This window comes from Mauremys mutica, chromosome 10 (assembly GCF_020497125.1).
Source record: "Mauremys mutica isolate MM-2020 ecotype Southern chromosome 10, ASM2049712v1, whole genome shotgun sequence".
NCBI classification, from domain to species: Eukaryota; Metazoa; Chordata; order Testudines; family Geoemydidae; genus Mauremys; species Mauremys mutica.
In genome coordinates this window covers 42,869,335-42,892,875 of record NC_059081.1, presented here as the reverse complement: position 1 = coordinate 42,892,875, position 23,541 = coordinate 42,869,335, and the positions used below count along the sequence as shown (strand labels likewise).

Sequence of the window (23,541 nt, the reverse complement as noted above, 5' to 3'; positions counted from 1 at the left end):
CCTCTAGAATTAGCGTATACATGTGTGGTTATATAATGACAGAACATAAATCTGAAGTATGTTTGGTATATCATTTTCCAAAAATTTTAAATGAGGGATGTCTACCATATAGGTGTGCTCAATTTACATTCTTAAGAGTATTATATTAATTATTCAAGCTGTTTGGACCTGTCATTAGTTAAATATCTCCATTCAGTGAATAAGAGTGATGGCTGTTTTTATTGAGGACAGGGACTGTCTTTTAGGACTTTCAGAAAGAGCGTGCAATTTTGTATTCTTAATTTGTGATTGTGGAACAAGTGAAGTGTATGTGTACTTATATTGGCACTGAGATATATACTGAATATGCAAACAAGTTGTTTATGCCAATAAGGCACACAAACACACTAACATTTTTGCACATGCAGTTGTGCATGTACATTTTTTAAAACTAGGACCTTAGAGTTATATCCTACCAGGCACACAGTTTAATAATACAAAGAAAAACTAAGAAGTTTGAATTTGTCTTTAGAAAGCATTTTTTAAAAATCAAAATATTTCAAAGTTAGTTATATGTGCATTTTTAAAAATTTTTGGTTATTTAGTTTAATTGTTATCCAGTGTTGTTTTAAGTTAGAAAATTTAAGAGAGTGGAAACTTTCCAATTCTAGTGCTTGTAGTAATCAGCTTTGATTCTTTCCTCCCTTCTGTGCATCATATGGTTGTGAAGATCAGAGCTTCCTGATTCTTTGTTCATTGTCCTTTATTATATTTAAGATGCTATAACTTTATTGAATTTACTTTTCTTTATAACTAGATGTAATGATTAGTGATCAGAATATTTTATATGACACTGGAGTTTTGTTTTGCATTACAGTACATTTATTTCAAAATTAGAGCATTTGAATAGTTTGAGACTTTCATTATGCTTCTATGCCCAATGTTTGTTCTTCATTAAGAATTACCCAGGGAAGCACTCAAATAGAAAAATAGGTGATCAAACTTAGTAGCTTAATTTAGTAATTCCAAAAACTTAGCTTTTTCCTTGTAGAATATTTCAAGCCTCCTGATACAGGCTCAGTATCAAGTATAAAAGTAGTATTGCCTCCACTGTTTTGGCTAGGACACACTCTTCAGAAGAGGAGAGAAACAGATTTGTCTAAAGCAGAAAAATCTAGGGCATCACACTGAACATGAAGTGACTGCGTATGCTAACTGTTAGATGCACTCACAGCATGGGGAAGAGCACTTGGGGGGCAGTTTTACAGTTCCAGTAGATATTGGACACACATGTACACAGTTTTCCCTGTAACTAGAACAACTCAGCATTTGTGAAGCATTTAAGACAGATTAATTTGCATTTCACAGATCCTGAGGCACTAAAAGCCTCCATGCAAGTCGTGTTCAAGTTTCAACAGCATAAGGATACTCTTCTAGACTGGGGTTGCATTTTGCATGCACCTAGGGCAGGGTTGACCTTAAAAGCTTTGATTTCCCTAACTAAAACTAGATTACAGCCCTCCATATGAGGCACAGATATAGAAAAATATAAATCTGATCAGATATCTTACAAACATTAAAGATTTGACTTTAGACAAACGATGCTAACAGAAATCCCCCTGCTGCCCACTGCACTGTTGGGCTGAGACAGTAACATCATGAATAGCAAGGCCCAAGGTCAAACTCTGCCTTTGTGTGTATAAATACATAGTCAGGTAGTCAGTGACAAAGGGACAGCAGCTATTTTACATTTAAGGGAGATGTCTTTGTGGAAGATGAAGTCCACAGCTGCATGCTTCTACCTTGGTTCCGTGGATGGCTGCTTATTTCAGTTTTAGTCAAGACTCTTTTGGGTGCCAGAAGCTGCAAAGTTTAATGCTCAAAAGAAATTAATTTCTATATCTCCATGGAAAAAAAAATGGCGGGGGGGGGAGAGAGAGAACGAATCTGTCTGATCCACCAAACATTTTCAGTGTTTTAGACTTCATGTTGAGGGACAATAAGAGTCTCTGCTTCTCTATCAGACAGTATTCTTCACACACACACCAAGGAAGAAAGGTTGCTTCCTCCATGTACTTTGATATCCCTATCTTGCTAATCCTCATTAAACAGCAGATCATATCTGACCTTGTAATTACATGGTCTATGGAGTAATGTCTATAAAATGAGGTCATGCTACAACCCCCTAACTTATTCAGTTCATATTCAAAAGCGGATCAAAGACAATCGCTTTTAGCAGTAGTAATGCTTCTGTGACCCACAGGGAGAACAGACAGAAATCCCCAAGATTACAGCATCATAGAAGGGAGGACTCACCACTACGGCACCCCCTCACAGCTGGGCATGGCATAGTAGTTCTGTCCTGTGTTGTACCATCTGGTCTACTGCTTCTTTTGATATGGCCCTCCAGTTGAGTCACTTTAAAATCTCTCTTCTTCCAGGATGATAGAAACAAGTGTCCAATTTCTCCATCTGAGCCCAGTGGCCCATACATCTTTTTACTCAGGGCTCTCAAAAGTCTGTATCCCTTTTTGTCAGGATCTTTATGCCATCTTCTACAGTGGCTGGTAAGGGAACACCGACCCACCCTCTCCATAGGATTCCAGTCCAGAGCCCTTAAGACAGGTAGTCAAGGGTCACTGTACCAGACTTCTTCCTACCCAGCCTAGCCACTCATCCTGCAAGAGCCTTCCTGTTCCCTACAGGTCTTTTTACTCTCTACTAAAGTAACTCCCTGTAGCCCCTTCTGGTCTAACCTTACTCTGTTTATCCAGCCTCTCCCCAGCTGGGTTTCATCATTAATTAGGCCTACCACAGCCCCCAGTTGCAAGCAGTATTGGCCTCTCTAGCCCACATTCACATTTTCATCACCTGTGTGGGGCAGGCATCCCATCATAGGCAAACACTTTGTAAAATGACTTGGACCAAAAGTTTAAGTTACTATTATAAATATAAGGGGGTTCAGAGTGACCTTTCACTATTCCATTAGAGCAAGACAAAATAAAGGGAGTTTGGCCCACATCCACAAAAGGTACTTAGACACTTAAATCCCAGTTTCAGGCATGCTAAGTGGCTGCTGCATTGGGGCCCACTGAAGCAGCAACACTTACAACGTTTCGCTCAGTGGTCAGAACATTCACCTGCGCTGAGGGAGCCCTGGGTTGGTTTAGCCCCTTCTGCCTGAGGGGAAAAAAGGATTTGAACAGGGGTCTCCCACCGCTCAGGAGAGTGCTCTAACCGCTGGGTAAAGTTATAATGTAAGCATAGGTACTTGCACCACCCCCATATATGATGCACTGGGGGACATGTGGGGTCAGAGAGCCTGGCTGGGGAGGTGGCAGCGGCCTGCTCCCTCCACTCCCCGCCCAGGCCTGGCTGCTGGGAACAGTGGCTGAACAAGGCAGAGTCCCCCCCAGCACATGTCCAGCTTGCTCGGCCCCCGTCCACAGCAGCTGGGCTCAGGCGGGGAGCAGAGGTGACGGGCCACTTTCTCAGGCAGCTACCAAACTGCACAGAAGCAGCAACCTGGAGCAGCCCCCCACAGCCAACATGAGAAGCAGCTGCTTCCCATCCCCTCTGCTCCCTGCCTGGGCTCGGCTGCCAGGGAAAGCGGCCGAGCGAGCCAGAAACCTGCCGGGGGAAGACAAAGCGGAAGAAAGACAGAGCCCTTCTCCACCGCAAATAACTCTGATGGGGTGAGGACAGCACGGTGGTCCCCGGGCTGGGTGCAGGGCCGGGGGTCACTTGGGGAAGGCAGCAGGAGCAGGTTCCCTGGCCTCTGTGCAGCTGGAGGTAGGGGCATTGCCCATACCCCGCGCCTCCCCTGTTGAGGTGTCCGCAAGCTCGAGAGAGACACTGGTGCTGTGAGTCACCCCGGGGCTGGGCTGGTCCCTGCTGGCCCCAACGGCACATACTCCTCAGTCCTGTGGCCCCAGCCCCCTGTGAGCGGGCAGGATTGGTTGCCCTGACTCAGGGAAGTGGGGCTGGAAGTTCCTCCCTCAGGCAACACGTGGGGCTGTCATGTGCTCTCCCCTTTTACATTGTGTCCCCCAGTATTAGCAGGCATGAGTCATCCATGCCCATCCCATTAACTCCTCTGGCAGTTGTGTGTGGATTGAGGCAGGCACCTAACACATTCTCACAAGAAATGACTTAGGCACCTTAGTCACCTGGGTCCCAGAGAGGGGTTCCTGGCTGTGGATTGCTAGCAGAGATAAGCATCTACCTGCAGCCCTCAATCAGCACCTATACATGAGAAGGGCAGGGCTTACGGCACACCCCCTCTTATCTGCATCGCTCATTAGCTCGTTGAGGTGGCTCCTTGCCTAGCATGTTGGCTTTTGTGGATTACATTCTGAGCTGCTGATCTGTCCCACACATTGTACAGGGAGCCTCGACACCTAACTCAGGCTTTGCGGACTGCAGTGTTGTTCCTGTGATTTTTCTAGGTACCCAGAAGTTAGTCATTGCAACACTCAATATTGCAACACACGAGTCCCTTTGTAGATCCAGGCCTTTGTGCCCTTCACAAGAAGGGAAGTTTAAAGATCACAAACATGGTACTAAATCCTGATTCAAACTTTACTCATTGAATTCAGTGAGTTTTGATGCGGGAAAAATTAAATTCAGGATTTGGATATCACCTTCCAAAGTGTACTTCAGCCCAGAATTTATTGTATGGGATGGTTTAAAAGAAGTTTGCAAATATAGGGCCAAGTCTTTAATTCCTTACTAAGGTAAAATCTAAAACTGTTTGTATGCAGCCAAAACTGTGTTCATTAACATACATTTAAATTCCAACCAGCGTTTGGTTCAAATCATGTTTCTGTCTCTTATACTCATGAACACGTCTGTGTGAAGGGTTTTTTGTTTGTACGAATGTTTCTTTGTACACTTACCCACATTTGCTAGTGACAAAGGCTAGTTGTACATAGAGAAGAGTGCTCACTATTTTTGTTAGGGTTTTTTTCCTTCTTAAAAAGGTTCAGTCATCCAATGAGTGAGGAAAAACACTCCCATGTAACTTAGTCAGCCAGGTAAACCCCACAAATAATGAATAGTGAATAGCCTACAGTCACAGTTTGGAAACAATCCATTGTCTGAAATGTGCTCACAATTTTTTTTAAAAGCGAATGAATGAATGAAAATCAAAACCTGTTTGTAAACAGAAAAAGGGCTAGATCCTTCAGAAAATGTATATAAATGAATAATTTGATCAATGCTGGCCAATTTAAGTTAGTTTTGCCTAAGTACAGGCTTCTGAACTGAATTATTCCCTAGTGAAGGCTGAAAAGGATATCTTTCTAAAATTTCTGATAGGTGCTAGAGAATACCACAGAGAACCGGGCATTTGGAAGCATTTGTTTGTGACAGTTAAGTTGAGCACTGACACTGAAAGATAATGTGTCTGTGCTTTCTGAGAAAGCCTGCCTGATGCAGATGATTAAGGCATATAATCTCAGCATGCAGTATGTGACACACTATAGACAAGGTCTGGCATAGATGGTGGCAGATTAAGTGACGGTTTCATTTTCTGCTGCGAATGTTGACATCCATGGGGCACTGCTGCTAAAACCTTTCAAGGCAGAGCAGCAGCTGCAGCAATGTCTGCTATGCTCACAAAAACATCTGCCTCAGGAAAAACTAGATCAGGCTAATTACACTATGTGGCTATGCCAGAGGGTTTGGTAGCTAGGGATCAAGTTGGGCGTAGGGGCTTCCACAGGGAAAGGGGCAGCTGGAAAGGGAGCTTCTGTGGTTCTTAAACAGGAGCAGAAGTACATGGTTCAGACTCAGAGTCTTTTTGTTGGAGAGGTTGCCTAGGAATATTTCTACCAGCGACAAACCCAAACCAGAGCAGCCAGTCCAACATTCCTTGAATTTTCAGGAAGTTCAGGTTCACATCTGATTTTTAAGGCTCTGGTTCATTTTCCAAGTTCTAGTAGTGGAATAGACATCGTTGGATATCTTCCCAACCTCATTCTCCTAAACTAAGAATAATATGTTTATTGCTACTGTTTCAATTCTGGTGGATAGAGAAGAGGTAAAGGAATGCAGTTCAGGATCAACATGGAGCACTACAGACGGGAAACCAGAAAAAAAAAATCACAGGAGTAAGCTGGCGGGCACTTCCCCAGTTAAGTGATGCATTGCGAACAATGACTATGGGAAGTATCGTGCCAGAGGCACAATTTTTGAAGGGTCTGGGGCAAAACTGGTGAAGAAGAGTTGCCTGCCCAACACTGTATCCATCTACACTGGTATGTATCAACTGTGGTGTCTAAGAATTTAGAAATGTTTATTACAACTGACACAAAAAGATCTCAGTATCTCTCTCTGTCTTTCCTTCCCCCAGTCTCGTAGACGGTATTTTGTTGTAAATCTGTGATTTTAGTGGGGTTATTGAAGGACAACTGGATCAAAGAAGTGGCACGTTACACTGCCACTGATCATGTGGGAATATTCAAGCTTTCACAGACCATCTAGAGGAGGGAGAGACAGTACACTCAGCCCTCCAAGGGACGGAATGCTTCATGTTGCTCCTCAAGCAACCATATAGCCAACAGAGCGGTGTTATTGACAGGCCACAAAGGAAACCCCATCCAGTCCTCTGCTGGAATGACAAGTCAATAACAGTTTTTGAGAGAATGACTGAATAGGTGAAAGAATATTGGGTAAAATGCTGGTCCCAATGAAGTCACTGGGAGATCTGCCATTGACTTCAGTGGATTTCACACATTGAGTTCAAAGGCTTTTTTTTTTAGGTGATGTTGAAAAAAAAAGGTGGTGAACTATTAGTGCAATTACACATTTTTCAAGGAAGATGACAGCAGAATTAGTTGGCCACTGCACGGAAAAGGAATGAGTGGTGAATGAAGACGCATATTCAGAGCAAAGGAAATGAATTGAAAAGTTGGCAAATAAGGTAGAAAAGACAACCAACAGAGTGAGTACAGCAGATCTGAAAGAAGATAAATGGATAATTTAACAGCCATTCAGTTTTCAAGAAAGACAAAGAACAAACTATATTGTATCAGAAAAGGACTAGAAATTATGATGGATGAAACACTTTTAAGCACTGAACACAACAGAATCACAGTTACCTGCAGAATTCCCCAGCTGAGGATAAATTTAAAGACCTAAATAAGGATATGACACTGATATGGATTAACGAGTTTTTCAAAATCTATTTAACAGAAAGGCAGAAGGCATTGATCAATCCTCAAAACAAATGTTGAAAGGGGTAGAGTCGTCTCATATGTTGCCCAAACTGTTAAAATATGTGGGATCAAGAGCAAAACCAGGAATTGCAGAACCAAATAAAACATTACATTGGTATTTATGAAACAGTAAGTCATCTTCTCATGGAAAAAGGAATATACTGATTCCTTGGTTTTATTAAGTTATTATTAACAGATGGACTAGCAGTTTGTCTAGAAACTGTAGCAACACATCAATTGAGCTCTTTCAATAGATTTCCAATCTCTCAGTCACATTTCTTCCCTTTGACAACAAGAACAATTTTGACTCTGATCAGAGTACACTTTGCTACAAAGTACTTATATGTATAATATACTTTTTCTTTATTATAGCATATGGATCATTTTTATCAATAAAAAAGTTTGTTTTATGAATCCATCCAGCCATAACTTTATTAGAAACAGATATTGGAGCATTATTTTTCATAGTGTACAGAATGTTTTGCTATCACCAGAAGGAAACTTTAATAACTGTTCAATTCAGAGGATGTTGAATATATTTTGTGTGCCAGATCACCCCTCCTCAGTTTGCTCCTGCACCACTGGGGGTCTCTACATTCAGGTGGATTCATGGGAGGGCAGGCACTGTTTTCTTCACTGCCCTCCTTTGGAAGTTTCATTGGAGATAACAGCTATAAATTATATTGGTAGGCTCCAGAAAACTTCACTGGCAGAAGTCTCGAAGGAACACAATGAGTAAGTGCATCTTCTAGCTGCCCTAGCCACACACCTTCCCAGCCAGGCCTCTGGGGGCTGTGCTTGTCCCTGGTGGGCTACCCGTCATGGGGAGAGTGCAGTCTTTTTCTACAACTGCAGCCTCCTCTTTTGGTGCACTTAACTCTTTTGGAGTTTTAAATCTGGATCTGACAACAGAAGCTGAAACAAAACAAAAGCATAAACAAAGCAAAGTTCTCACACAACTCCATAAAGAGGCTTCTGGAAGCTGTGCAAACTGTTGTCCATCTTCTGTAGCATGGCTCCAGAAAACAGACTGGATTTTATGAACATGGACACCAAATTAACTGGATCACTGGCATAGCAGTTCCTATGAGGAATAAATGAAAGAAAAGCGTTGCATGAAGAAACAGTACTTCAAAGGATTTTCATTCAGTAAAATGGAAAGTAAATTGTAGAACAAAGAGCCAGAGGTGTATAACCCTGATTGGGCTAGAGCCAAATAAAACTTAAATAGCTTTAAGAATGAATTGGTGAATTAATTCAGATCATGGACAAGTGCTATGAATGTAATGCAGTAAATGTTCAAGAACCTGCCAGGGAGAAGAGAAATGTGTCGCTTTTGAGATAATTTCCCAGAAGCTTCATAAAAGAAAAGTGATTAGGGGAATTTAATAAGTAAAACAGGGCCAGAAATATAGTAATCAAATGAGTTTTTAATTACATCTCAGGCACAAATAAAATCCAGTTTGTATCAGAAAAATGCTAGTGAAATGCTTTGGTTACTGGAAAAAAGAAAAGAAAAGCTAATTTCCACTGGAATTATAGTAGTAGGTTTAATTAAGAGTAGATCAAAATAAAGGGGTCTCAAAGCCAAACTATACAATACAGAAGCAGTGTTTTAAACATCAAGTTGATGTCTGAATAAAGACATTTTAGATACTCTGTGCAAAATCAGCACTGTGGAGCATTTCTAACGAATGGTAGCTTGATAAATGTGTAACACAAGCTAATGTTTTTTAAGATTACACTCCATATTCTGTAACTATTTAACAGAATTAATTGCCTGTGATGTAATAAGACTAAAAATCAAAGATCTGGTTTATTCTTTGTGAAATATTTCTTTTAATTTATTTTACCCAATTTTAATATCCTTAGGTAATGTTAAGGAGTACATGAAGTATCCTAAAAGTGTCCTCATCCTTGTTATTTAGTCTGTAAATCCCTGAGTTACTAGCCCTGTTAATATACACTTAAATCGAAATTTACAAGCAAGCTATATATCCACATAGGGAATCAAAAAGATGTTCACAGCTCACAAAATATGTTGATTAACTTGTGATTCAAAAAGTATGGTTGGATCCATTCTTAATACAGCTAGGGCCAATACTGTTTTCCCTTTTAGGAGCTAGGAGCAGGATTTCATCCTTTAGGCTTAGCTTGGTCCATGTTAACATACCCATGGGGACAGTGGAAACCCCAAGCAGAGGTACTGCACAGTACCTGTGGCAGCAGAATATCTTGGCCATGTATAATACCAGCAACTCCACCTTCATGAACCAGTATGAAGCCACCACTGCACTACCTTTCGTTTGCTACAGATGATGATATTGACTGTGCAGCAGGGTGGGAAATGGACTGGACTAGGGCCACAGAAAGCCAAGAACAGACTTGCCTTGGTACCAGGACCCACTTATCACCCATACTGTACAAGCTACAGGCATTCAGAGCAGACGTGCTGGCTTAGAAGTGTTATTCTGACCAGGAGCAACAGACCTTGCACAGCAGCAGGCCAGTACAGAGTCTGCCAGGAACTGAAGAACCACTATGGGGCAGTGCCACATGTGCATCCTTTTTCATCAAAAATTCAAGACATTTCTGCCAGCTCTAGCCCTGTCTGTTGATGTACATCTGTACAAGCATTGCCATCGCCATAACAAGATGACTGCTTTGCATAGGAAGTTCCTGGTGAACTGCCATCAGGGCCTGTATGTCTAATTGCCTCTGAATTCTGGAGCGGGTTGGCTGTCCACACCAGCAGTGAGTTTCTACCACAGATATTAAAGCCTATATTGGGCTGTATCACATAGGTTTGCAAAAATACATAGTGCTCTGAAATAAAGGGCTAAAACCATAGAGCTCAGAGATGGGCTAGTTGCCACCAATAGAAACATTATTCATTTAAACAAGCTAAGTCCTAAAACGTTGTTACAAAGTAATGAAATGCCACTGTCAGGCAATAATATCTCTGGACCTTATTGGGAGACCACTTTAAACCCTATCTCTAACCCGTCCCACTGGGCTTCATATCTTACTCCATGGCAACTGCATAGTTGAAGCACTTCACAGTAGATTTACTCCATGCCCTAGACAAATCAATTAGTTACTTATGGTCTGATTTTCAGAAATGCTGATCCCTTGCATTTCCTACTGAATCAACTGACATTGCAAGTGATCAGCACATCTTAAAATCAGGCCATTGAACTTTAATTATCATGCAGGAACTCAATTAAAAGCTACCAAGACTTAACTTCAGTAACTAACCAAGTCCCCATGGTTTGCAGGGTACCCATATTAACCCACAATTCTGAATAATCTTCTGGGCTCCTGGGGCCATTTAAGCTGATTGCAGGTGAACATCTTGGTGATTTGGTTTAAATAACAGGATTAACAGCAAAAAATCCATTCCTACTCACACCTCTATTTTTAAACATTCTGCAAGTCTATAAAATTAATATTTGTTGTCTGATCCTTCATTCTCCCTTCTCTCCCCATTCCTCCACCTTTTGCTTCACATTGCAGACATGCCCTTTACATTCCATCACAGAAAGCAGCCTATTCAACCTGCTAATAGAGGCCTCATATTGTTAATAACAAGGGCTGCACAAAGAGTGATTACTCTTCCTTTTTCTGAAATCTAGCACATCTGACCAACGCAGAACTCCATACACTTCAGACTTAGGAGGCATACTGCTTTGCCCATTGCTGCCTGGAATCTCCATAGCAGGCATTCTGCTTTGCCCATTCTTCTCTAAGGCTCCCTCTTTGGAAATAGTGTCAGAGCCAGGGTACAAATGGTGACTTCTCAAGCATACAAACATAGTTCCAAAGTAAAGGGTTTCGGTTAAAAGGAAAATGTACCTCTCTAGTAATCTTCCTATGAAGGTCTACCATGGCTATGTCATTTGGGGTCTGATCCAAAATCCACTCAAGTCAATGGAAAAATTCCCATTGACTTCAGGTCAAGCCCTGTGTAAGGCTGTTGGCTTCAGTGAGACGAGAAAAAGAACCTTCTTCTGTGCTTTATTCAAATTGCTATACATATTCTTTATCTGACTATGTGCAGCTTACGTGAGTGTTATATAAACTTCTAAACTCAGCTGAGCGGTGATGCGGCTCCAGCCTTGGAAAACACATGCGGGCACTGACAGTTGCTGACTGTGATGGGTTGCTTACCCACATAACCTGCAATCTAAGCTCCCCCATCATCAAGGGAATCAGAGGCTCATTCATGTGAAACCCATGAACTCTTTTCAACTTTGTGCATCTTGTCATTTAACTAATAGGGCTCCTGTTCACAGATACCAGTGACCCAGGGACTGATCCTGCAACCCTTACCCTTCTGAGTAGCCCCAGCGATATCAATGGCATGACTCACAGGAGTAAAGGAAGACTAAACTATTTGTGTTGCCAACTTGCATGATATTACTGTCTCTCGTGATAGCTGGTGTTTTACTTAGAGCCCCAGCGGCTGGAGACAAGTGATTATGTGAGACTCTTGGCTTTCATTTCAAACAAAAAGTCAGAGTGAGATTTTATGTCTCTAGTACGGGGGAAAGCAAACTTTTTGGCCCGAGGGCCACATCTAGATACAGAAATTGTACGGCGGGCCATGAATGGTCACGAAATTGGGGATTGGAGGGGGTCAGAGCTCCAGCTGGGGGTGTGGGCTCTGGGGTGGGGCCAGAAATGAGTTCAGGGTGCAGAAGTGGGCTCCAGGCTGGTGCAGGGTGTTGGGGTGCAGAGGGGATGAGGGCTCTGGCATAAGGATGAGGAGTTTGGGGTGCAGGAGGGTGCTCCGGGCTAGGACTGAGGGGTTTGGAGGGCAGGCAGGGGATCAGAGGTGCAGGCTCCTGGTGGCGCTTACCTCAAGCAGCTCCCAGAAGCAGCAACATGCCCCCTCTCCGGCTCCTATGCGAAGGCACAGCCAGGTGAGACTGCGTGCTGCCCTGTCCTCAGGTGCTGCCCTTGCAGCTCCCATTGGCCATGGTTCCCAGCCAATGGGAGCTGTGGGGGGGGACACTTGGGGCAGGGGAGCATGCAGAACCCCCTGGCTGTACCTCTGCGTAGGAGCCGGAAGAGGAATATGCTGCTGCTTCTGGGAGCCGCATGGAGTGGGGCAAGCTCCCAACCCTGCTCCCCAGCTGGAGTGGGGCAAGCCCCGGATTCCACTCTGGGAGCTCGAGGGCTGGATTAAAACATCTGACAGGCTGGATGCGGCCCGTAGTTTGCCCACCCCGCTCTAGCCCCTGGAGCAGCCCGGGATTAGCAGGGTGCATATAAACCATTCCTTTGATCTGTAAGCCACTTAGGGTATGAATAACCTGCAAAAAAGGTGTGTTCTTAACCCAGGGTAGCTAACCCACATTCTCCAACCCAGGTTTAAATAGCAGTAAAGGCAAAGGAACTTGACTTTTTACTCCGGTTAGCAATTTGAGTTCAACCCTAGGCTCTTCTATAGCCCGGTTAAAAGCCAAGTGGCCATGTCTTCACTGCTATTTTAACCAGTTAGCTAACCCAAGTTAAGAACATACCCTAGGTGACTCAGCACAGAACTCCCAGCTCCAGGAACTGCAGGTCCCCCCTTCTGATCCTGGGCTGCCCTGGGGGCTAGAGAGGCCTTTAGCGGCCTTCCCAAGTTACTCTACAGGTCACATTGTTGCCTGGAATCTCCATAGCACTGCATTCTGCAGCCCTGCTCCCACACATACCCTACATACACCTGGGAATTGTGAAAGGGTCCTTGAGAGAAAGTCTTATGGCTGTTTGCCCCAGTGCCTACACTGGAAAAGTTCCCTTGTCTGCATACAGGGCTTTTCGAGCCTTTGTACTGGGTAAAGGAGCAGTGTAAAGAGGCTGGAGTGGGAGTGAGGATGTCACCCTAAGTTTCTAGCCCTCATAACTGTGGAGAAAAGTTTGAAAATGTAACCTGACTACACCCTGAAAGCTCAAACCCAGAAGACAAATAAAAAGAACCTAAAATGTATTGTTTAAAATGTCTCAATTTTTAAGCCAAAATCATGATTTTTGAATGTTCGGGACTGTCAATACTGGTGCAGCCGATAGGTTCCCTTTATCCAATTGTTCATTGTATGTTGGATCAGAAAATCAGAAATATTGTCAATATTTATTTGTTTTTTTCCTCTTCCTTTTTTAATCTTTCTCCAGTCTCTAGTGAAGGTGAATGTGAAACTGAAGCCCATGTTGGACTCAGTGGCAGTAAACAGGGGTAAATGGGAGGAGCTGCACCAGAAAACACTTCTCTCCCAAACAGTACCCTCCTCCTCGTCTTCCAGCTTTACTTTGTCTCTTGAAGACATACATTAAGCCTGCGAATGTCAGCTGCTGTTATGACGACAGATGTCTGAAAGGCAGAGTTGTAAGCTTAGTCACATCATTTTTAAAAAATGCTTCCACAGACATGATTAATTGATTGGATATAATTTTGCTGGGCATGGCTTTTACGTAGGAGTTCGGTTGGTCTGAAAAGAAGGCCTGTAATAAGATGATGCTGATGTCTGGAGTCACATGGAAGATACAGCACAAGAAGCTCCACCATATTTCAACTGCTGCTGTAATAAAAACCAAAACACACACACAGACCAGACTACAGACTGAAATACAAGAACTTACAGCTTAATAAAACTAATAATACAGAGCAGATTTGGAATGCACATTTATCAATGCATATGCAAGGAGCTGCAGGAAAACAGAATAGTGTGTAATTACTTTGTTGTTTTGCATATTTTCAGTATTTGTTATGAACCAATTATGCCTGCTTTTGTAATGTTTCTCTCATTCTTCCTTCCTCTTTTATGCTTGAGTGTTCTGAAAAGCCTGCTTTGTATTCTACAGAAGTATTTTTTTACAACAAAGCTTCTTAGTGATTGATCAGGGCCTTTAGAATTGCCTGTCTTCGCTACATTTAAAAACAAACTTTATTATCTTTAAAAATACCAACCTGTCCCAGATCCCCTAAGATATTCATATTAACAATGCAGTGAATTACTTTGCAGGTGGAAATTTGTATAAAGGCAAAAATTATTGCATGGCAATTTGGGTCCATTTTTTTAGAAATACTATTTTAAAGCATTCATTTTTTAAGCTGCACTGTCCGTCCGTCCCCCGGAAAGGGCTAATGGCCTTTAATGAAAATAGGATAAAAAGGAAATGTATTGCCTTGTACTAGAGAATCTGCATTGAAGAATTTACTATGGATGTGTCTTTCTGATATAATTTCCAACAGAGATGAATATTTTGACTGTTACACATAAGAAATGGCGGGGGGTAATAGAGTACCATCACACTGGATACTGACTACCTCTTATTTCTCTGACCATCTCTTTTACCCTATTACAGCTAGCAGAAAGCAAATCCAAGGTCACATATCTGATAAACAGTTGTACATAACATTTTAATCAATTGTGATAGATCAAGAATTCAAACATGTCTAGTTCTCAGTGACCACACTAGCACAAGAAAGTTGGCCTCATAGAATCATAGAATCTCAGGGCTGGAAGGGACCTCAGGAGGTCATCTAGTCCAACCCCCTGCTCAAAGCAGGACCAAACCCAACTAAATCATCCCAGCCAGGGCTTTGTCAAGCCTGACCTTAAAAACCTCTAAGGAAGAAGATTCCACTACCTCCCTAGGTAACCCATTCCAGTTCTTTACCACCCTACTAGTGAAAAAGTTTTTCCTAATATCCAGCCTAAACCTCCCCCTCTGCAACTTGAGACCATTACTCCTTGTTCTGTCATCTTCTACCACTGAGAACAGTCTAGATCCATCCTCTCTGGAACCCCCTTTCAGGTAGTTGAAAGCAGCTATCAAATCCCCCCTCATTCTTCTCTTCTGCAGACTAAACAATCCCAGTTCCCTCAGTCTCTCCTCATAAGTCATGTGCTCCAGCCCCCTAATCATTTTTGTTGCCCTCCACTGGACTCTCTCCAATTTATCCACATCCTTCTTGTAGTGTGGGGCCCAAAACTGGACACAGTACTCCAAATGAGGCCTCACCAGTGCTGAGTAGAGGGGAATGATCACATCCCTTGATCTGCTGGAAATGCCCCTACTTATACAACCCAAAATGCCATTAGCCTTCTTGGCAACAAGGGCACACTGTTGACTCATATTCAGCTTTTCGTCCACCGTAACCCCTAGGTCCTTTTCTGCAGAACTGCTGCCCAGCCATTCGGTCCCTAGTCTGTAGCAGTGCATGGGATTCTTCGGTCCTAAGTGCAAGACTCTGCACTTGTCCTTGTTGAACCTCATCATATTTCTTTTGGCCCAATCCTCTAATTTGTCTAGGTCCCTCTGTATCCTAGCCCTACCCTCCAATGTATCAACCACTCCTCCCAGTTTAGTGTCATCTGCAAACTTGCTAAGGGCGCAGTCCACACCATCCTCCAGATCGTTAATGAAGATATTGAATAAAACCGGCCCCAGCACCGACCCTTGGGGCACTCCACTTGATACCGGCTGCCTCTTCCAGTTAGTGCAGAGATCCTTGGCCAAACAGCTCTGTAATCTGAGACTGCTTGCTCTATTCCAAGCACCTGAATACAAGAGGACGCATGATAGAATGCTTCCCACCTTTAGGGCTTCTTAAGCATGAAACTGCCCCATTCAGGAAAAAAGAGAGTAACTGTGGTCATCAGTTATTGGAGCCCAATACAATGTCATTTTGAAACTAGGAATGGCTACCACTAGGTAAAAACAGCATAAGAAATTAAAGCCAGATTCTGATCGCTTTTACCCTGGTGTCAAACCAGAATAACTCCTCCAACTTCAGTGGAGATACTCTGGATTTTCAGTGGTATAACTGAAATCAGAATTACGCACAGGACAATATTTTCAAGAGAGCCAAGTACCATCCTCTCCCACCTGGGCACCTAAATCAGGTGGGCATTGAGCACTTTTGAAAATCTGACCATCACTATCTAATTGACAATTTAAAAAAAGATGTCCATTTATTAAAATGCTTTGTACTATTTATAATTTGTATAGACATTAGAATGCCTGAAGATTCCAGAACCACTGCAAGAAAATCTAGTTATCTAAACCACTGAACCATATCATGTTTGCTACCAAAGAGAAATGGGGGGACGGGAGGGGATGGGAAATCTATGCTATACAGAGATGAATACCTGCCCTGTATGAACTTGTTTCTGTTATCTCTCCACCTCCTCACTCCTTCCCCAGTAATGAAAATGCTACGATAGTCTGCTTCAAACCTGTATAAAACTTATTTAATATTCTCTTTATGGGAAAAGCAGAGACCATGACTGACTTAGTACTGCTGGCAGCTATACATAGCTTTCCTGAATTTTGATATTGCATATTGGCAAGTGTACCATAATTGAAAGTACATATCCTATAGCTTCCTCCAAGGTTCAGTTTTCTCTCATTTCCTTTCCTTTTTACTGGCTTCAGTGCACTGTTGCCCATAGCAACACCCACTGGCAGTGATGGGAATTCAACACTGCTGCAACCTGACATACAGTTAAGGCCTTAACAATGTCAACCATCAATCAAATGGCTATTTGTAATTGCCTCCATCTATTTCTCCTGTCTTGTGGTATCTTTTCTATTGTGGGTCAAAATTCAGAATCTGCTGACTAATGCAGTGGTTCTATTCCTCCACAACAAGAAAGCAAATGAAAAAGTGTAACAAGATCCTCATCAAATTCTGCTTTCAAACACATTGATGCAATTCTATTGAAAGCAGTAGGGTTGTACTTACTGGTGGAAGTGAGAACAGAATTTGACCACTAATGTTTTGAAGATTGAAATACTAAAGTCTTGAGGGAAAAAATTTTTTTATCACTGAAGTTTTCACACTTTTAGCTCGAAATCCTGGCAATACATTTGCATTTTTTTTCAGAAAAGGGGGAAGATTCTGTACAAAAAAAAACATACAGTACTGGTTCTCAAACTTAAGATGGTGTCAGGGACCTTTTTCACTGTGCGTCAGCTTCATTTATAAAGGTTTCGGTGTTTGTTGGTTGGTGCAAAAACAGCTTTTCTAGAGAAACTGAAACTTTGCCTGAACTTAAATCTGTTTTGTAAGCTTATTCCAGGAAAAAATTGCAAGAGAGATCACTGAAAAGTGTAGAATAAGGGCCAAATTCTGCAGTCCTGGCTCAGTTCCCTGCCCTTCACTGGTGCAGAGACCCAGCTGGGTTCCACTGCAAAAGTGGGAGGAGCAGATGGGGGAGGGAAGGCTTGTAGGGAGTGTCTATCCCTTAACTGTTCATGATGACACATTGAATCTATGGGGCTCAACAGGGGTTTAGCAGGACACAGATGGGGCAGAGGATGATCGATTGGTACCCAGAAAGGGGGGCTACTATCAGTGTTCCCTCTATTTTTTCCCCACACACGTGCAGAATGAATTTTGTTATGTAGAGCAATATGTAGGTGATGTGTGACACATCACCGTCATATTGGTGCACATAACAAAATTCATGTGGTGGGGGTGAGGCCGAGGGGTTCAGAGAGGGCTCAGGGCTGTGGCAGAGGGTTGGGGTGTGTGGGAGGATGAGGACTCCAGGTGGGGGGTGGGGCTGGGGATGAGAGTTCTGGGGTGCAGGAGGGTGCTCCGGGGCTATGGCAGGGAAAGAGGACTCCCCCCCCAGCTCTCTCCCCCCGCAGCAGTACCTGGGCTGGGGGGGGCACCTCTTCCCACCATGGCACCTCCGGGGCTGTGGGATAGGCACCCCTCCCCTGGCTGCGGCATGTCTGGGCAGGGGCTGGGAGATGGACATCCCTCCCCCAGCAGATCTGGGCCAGGGCTGGGTTCAGGCCATCCCTCCGCCAGCCACAGCAGGTCCCGGCCAGGCCTGGGTTCGGGCCGGTCCTTCCCCTGGTGGGGCTGGGACACCCTCCCCCAGCTGCGGCAGGTCCAGGGCTGAGTTGGGGGCCAGGGCATCCTGGCCGCGGCAGCGTTCAGGCTGCCCCTCACCCAGCAGCTTAGGGGCCGGGCTAGGTTGGGGCCAGGGGAGGGGCACCTCTCCCCTGACGACAGCAGGTTCCCTGAGTGCCTGAGCAGTGCTAAATAGGCTGCTGAACGGCCATGCAGCTTACAGGGAACTTAGGCTACTACAGCCTTGCTCAGCCCATTCCCCAGCCTTCCTGGGGAGACACCCACACACAGCTCAGTATCCACGCCAGGCAGTGAGAGTTCTCACTCATTTGTCCCCATCTTCAACGGCAATTTTGCCAGAGGAAAGACTATGATTTGCCTGTAAAGTATTTGTGGCCCATAACAACAAGGTGCTGAACACCCTTAATTCATGTTAAAGTCACTGGGAGCTGTGGGATGCTCAATTCCTCCCAGGAGGTGCTTAGTATTTAGCAGGATCTGGGCTCTGGCCCCTGGCCCACAGTTAATTTACAAAGTTCGAATGTGTTGATTAGTAGGATTTGTGCCCATCAAATAAAGAAATGATAAATTATACTATAGATGAGTATATTCCATTTTAGCTCAGGTATTCATTGTCACTGGAAAAGCAGCTGCATTTTCTGGCCTGATGACCTTCTTAACCTACTTCGAGTGCACTGCATGTTTATGAACATGCCTAATTATCTACAAAGCCAATACCAGTATTCATAAAACACTTTTGAAAACTGCAGCTAGCAGTGCCTGATATAAAAATAATTAGCAAGATTTAGACAGTTCACTAGTTCATGCTGTCTAAATAAGAAAGTTTCAGTATACGTACCAAATGTGTTAGTTGGCCTTTAGTAAAATCAAGTAATTTCTAGGTATATCTAGATATTTTGTGTATTTATTAAAATTTTAGGACTAGCTTTAAGATTTCATGATTACATAAAACATCTGTCAGAACAAAATTAACAGAAGGCACTTTCAGTGCTCCAAGTATCAGGAAATGGGAAGTAAGAAAATGATATTGGCCTTGCTCAAAGAACATATTAAAATTATCTGGATTGGTTCTACCAAACAATGAACAGAACGAGATGTAAATTAGCTAAAATAAAAGGGTCCAGAAGTTATCATCAGTGATGTCCTATTGAATTTGACAATTCTGGGATGCGTTCTATATACTACCTGTTACCTTTTCCTTCTCTGTTTTGGATTATGAACCTTTTGGATTTAATTTTTAATTTATGAGCTAAACTAAACATGTTGGACATTGCATCTTTCAACTCTATGGGAAATACTGTTGTAAACAATCTATCAGTCTGTGTGTGTTTGTGTGAGACATTATACACATGAACAGACATAAAATGTATTTTTTCTACAGTAAATGGAGCCTATGTACTGTAAAAATGCATAATTTGAGACTGAAATAGTTTCCTTTCTGTTTCCTATTGTAATTCCATTTCCCTCATTGTTTTGCTTTAGTTTTTGTCAAAGAATTCTGCTTCAACTTTTTAAAAAAGCATGTTTTTGAAATGGATAAATTGGTTTTATTTGTCTATTAATTAATAAATCACTTTAATGCTATCCTGTAATTTCATTCTTTTTCAGTGAGGCCTATCTAATTATCAGGGCCTCATCTACTAATTACTCATTCACACAGAAAGAGTAGAAGCACTAAAAACATCTTTGAGGGGTTAAAATTTTATTTTTTGAAAAACAAACCTGCAGACCTTATTCATGGGAGCAATCCTTAATTTCATTGAGTTGCACCAAATTTACACTGTTATGACCAAATGCAGAATCCGGCCCCTTACTTCAATGGGACTGTTTATGGGTGGAAGGATTACTCACACTAGTAAGGGTCTTTGGTTTGCAATTCTTGGTATGATGTGCCATTATCCAGAAGAAATGGTACATCTACTTAGCCATTTCTATAACCCATGTCTTTTAAATGAATGACTGTCAAAAAAGTTCTAAAAATATGTTTATTTTGCTCAATAAGGGCTTTGGAAATTACCATCAAATTCTTGTATGACACACAAATATCTTGCTTTATCTCAGGCCCTGCTATTTATGGGCTCTGTTGTGTTGAAAAGGGTATGTCTCCGGCCCAAAAAGGGACAAGATATTAATAAAACCCTGATTTATTATTACAACATTAAACATTTAGGGTTTTGCGTCATGTTATGCTGGCTCACTCTTATTGTAACAACCACCACTAGAAATCTTTAACCTTTTAATCAAGATACAGAAAAAGGAGGAAAGAGTTAAAGCATTTGAAATATTAAGTAAAGCTTTCAACAATATCTCTTAATCCCTTTAGCTGCAGAGAGTCTTTATTCGGGGAAAAACCCATTTGACAGTCTTTCAGATTGTATTAACTGCCCTTTTTGGGGAAAAGAGAAGTTAGCTGAGATAGTCTGAAGGAATTGTTGGAGAAGTCTGATCCCATTTCCGTGAAGACAAAACACACATTAAAAGGGACAGAAAACAGCAGCAAAGATAGAAGATACAACTTCTCTCTTCGGTGCCAACTCTTACTTGAGCCCTGCTGCTGGAGAAACATGGGCCCAACAAATGGTTTTATCAGCTTCTCTGAGACCTGAGCAACTTGTACCAGCCTCAGACTGATTAAGACACTGCTTTTATCTACCTCACTGGTCGCAGCCTCAACCCAACATTGCAAAAGCCAGTGTCTTGGCCAGCTAAGCCAGACTGTTATTAAACAGAAGGCAAAAGGAGAAAGATAGGAAAGAGAAGAAATAAGGTAGGAAAGGAAAAGACACGAGAGGGAGTCAGTCCAAGTCTCACATTCTAGATGTTTACTTTAAACTTAGCTAAAGCCACTGTAGCAATGTCATTAGTTCCCTCTATCTGGCCCAGTCTGATCAGGGTACCTTTCAGGATCAGAACAAAGAAGGCCAAACAATATTGTTATGGTGGATCCTGGGGTCTCAGGAGGCCCTGGGGATGGCAGCACAGCCACGATAGTAAAGTTTGCTCCTTCTGTTCTATTATATGAGTCAACAGTGTAATACTTTTGCAAAAAAAAAAGGCAAATATAATTCTGGGATGCATTAGGAGTGTCGTAAGCAAGACATAAGAAGTAATTCTTCTGCTCTACTCCGTGCTGATATAGCCTCAACTGGAGTATTGTGTCCAGTTCTGGTAGCCACATTTCAAAAAAGATGTGGAGAAAGTCCAGAGGAGAGCAACAAAACTGATTAAAGGTCTAGAAAACGAGACTTATGAGGAAAGATTGAAAAACTTGAATTTGTTTAGTTTGGAGAGGAGAGGACTGAAGGGGGGACATTATAACAACTTGAAAATTGTTACAAGGAGGAGGAAGAAAAACATTTCTTGTTAACCTCTGAGATTAGGACAAGAAGCAAGGGGCTTAAATTGCAGTGAGGGAGGTTTAGGTTGGACATTAGGAAAAGCTTCCTAACAAGGTAGTTAAGCACTGTAATAAACTGCCTAGGGAGGTTGTGGAATCTCCATCATTGGCGGTTCTAAAGAGCAGGCTGGACAAACACATTTCAAGGATGCTCAAGATAATACTTAGTCCCCTGCACTCATGGTAGGACTGGATTAGAAGACCACTTGAGGTCTCTTCCAGTCCTATGATTCCTGCCATATTTGCTCCAAAGTCTCTTTTTCAAGGACCTCAAGGAGCTAATGAATGGAATGGCAACCCCTGATTATTTTGTCTACCAATTAGGTAGAATTTCTGACACACCAATTTTGGTCCATTAATTTCTGATTCTATTCTCATTTTGTTTACCAGTTATGATCTTACCAAAATCCTTGGGTGATATCAGCATACCCACTTCTTTGGATTAATTCATTCCGTCTTCCCATCTCCCTTTTGTCTCTTTTTCTATCAATATTTATTGTTATAGGTGATTTTAACATTTGATGAAATTTCACGCACTTTCCTACAACTACGCTCACAATTGAGGTAGGGCTGCTACATGCAATTACTACAACAGACCCATCTCCTTTCTGTATCTGTGGGGGCTCCATGGCTCTAAAAAGCACTGGGAGCAAAAAAAGCTGTTCAAGTGCTTCTTGGCTTCTTCTCTTCTCCACACCCCAAAAAAATCCCACAGGGATTGCCCTGCTGCGCTGTTTTGGATTGTACCACTTCTTATTCCATGTGCAAAACACTCCAGGCTCACCTTTAAATGTAGGTGCAGCCACAACTTGAGGAGCTGGAAGAACCAGGCCAGCATCAGGCAGCAGAGCAGAGGTGAAGACCATCTGTGAAGATGCCCGTTGCATCATGTGGTTCTGCTGAAGTCTGTGCATTCAAGTAGCAGAACCCCTGGCTTTTTCAAGAAGTAGGTGAGGGGAAGAGTCAGGGTGGAGTGATTTAAATCAAGGCAATTTAAATCACCAAGTGGAAAGCTTTCATTTACATCATCGATTTAAATGAACTTTTCCATTGATACTTCAGTTGTTTTCTAAAGAAAAGTGCATTTTTATTGGCTGATACAACTATTAAAACTTACTGATTTACAACTAAATAGTCTTAACACTAGATCCAGCACATCTTTTTGCTCCCCAGGAGGATACACTATAATTATATAGCTTAATATTTTCATCTTCTTCTTAATTGTACACTTTTAGTATGTCAGAAAATGGTGAATAATATATGGCTTATTACCTAGATAATTAACATTTTGCTCATGATTTGTGCAGATAAAATTTATTTTTATTAAACAAAACTACCTTCAATGTTTGAGGTACATAAACTTCTCTTATCAACATGTTCCACATTTCCAGCTAAATGATTTATTAAACAGAGGGATTAAGTGTGGTCAGTGAATTAAACTGATTATTTCAGGTCAGCCTGGGAAAATTTTCAATACGCCTAAGTAAAAGTCCCTATAAATTGTGCCTATTTTACAAGACCAAACTGGTCAAACTACCAACAGCATTTGTTAGGTGGGTCCTTCGATATTTTTTTTTTTAATTCGACCAGTTGTGTGAGCTGGAAACCTGAACTTTACCAAGATCATACTTTCTTACTTAGAAATATAATTTAAAAAATATTATCACTTAGAGCAGACTTCAAAGACCATGAAAGGGTAATCCTTTGGCATTCTACAGCACTTCACTATATTGACTGCTCTACAAAGATTACAGAATTGATAACCCATGACCCTTCCCCCCCCCAAAAAAGAAAAACCACCAATCTCTATTCCCTAAGTGCATATCAAAGGCTGAATGAAGTTGGGCATTCAGTACTCGGATGTCCATGCCAATTTTAGTCTGTGATTTGTGTATTCATTTCATTTGAAAATGGCCAAGCCTTTCATCTGTCAGTGTAAAATGTGTGCTTCTCTTCACCTTGCCTGAAGCCAGTTCTCTGGAACAGTTTTATATTAAAAAAATATATATACAAAAGTGTTGGACAGATACCCTTCCTGTACCTATCAATGGCTATATTCAGAA

General features: G+C 42.2%; 1 protein-coding gene across 4 annotated transcripts in view; it reads left to right on the top strand.

Moving 5' to 3' along the window:
* Positions 1-23,541, top strand: part of PDE11A (phosphodiesterase 11A) — a 269,591-nt gene that overhangs the window by 203,316 nt on the left and 42,734 nt on the right. For 3 of the 4 annotated variants that reach the window (XM_045033136.1, XM_045033137.1, XM_045033138.1), the window contains exon 20: positions 13,362-14,185. The exons of the other annotated variant lie outside the window; for it this stretch is intronic. In XM_045033136.1, coding sequence (XP_044889071.1) covers positions 13,362-13,520 — 159 coding nt within the window. In that variant the 3' untranslated portion in view covers positions 13,521-14,185. Of the gene's footprint in view, positions 1-13,361; positions 14,186-23,541 lie in introns of those variants that run through there. 4 annotated transcript variants of the gene reach the window in all.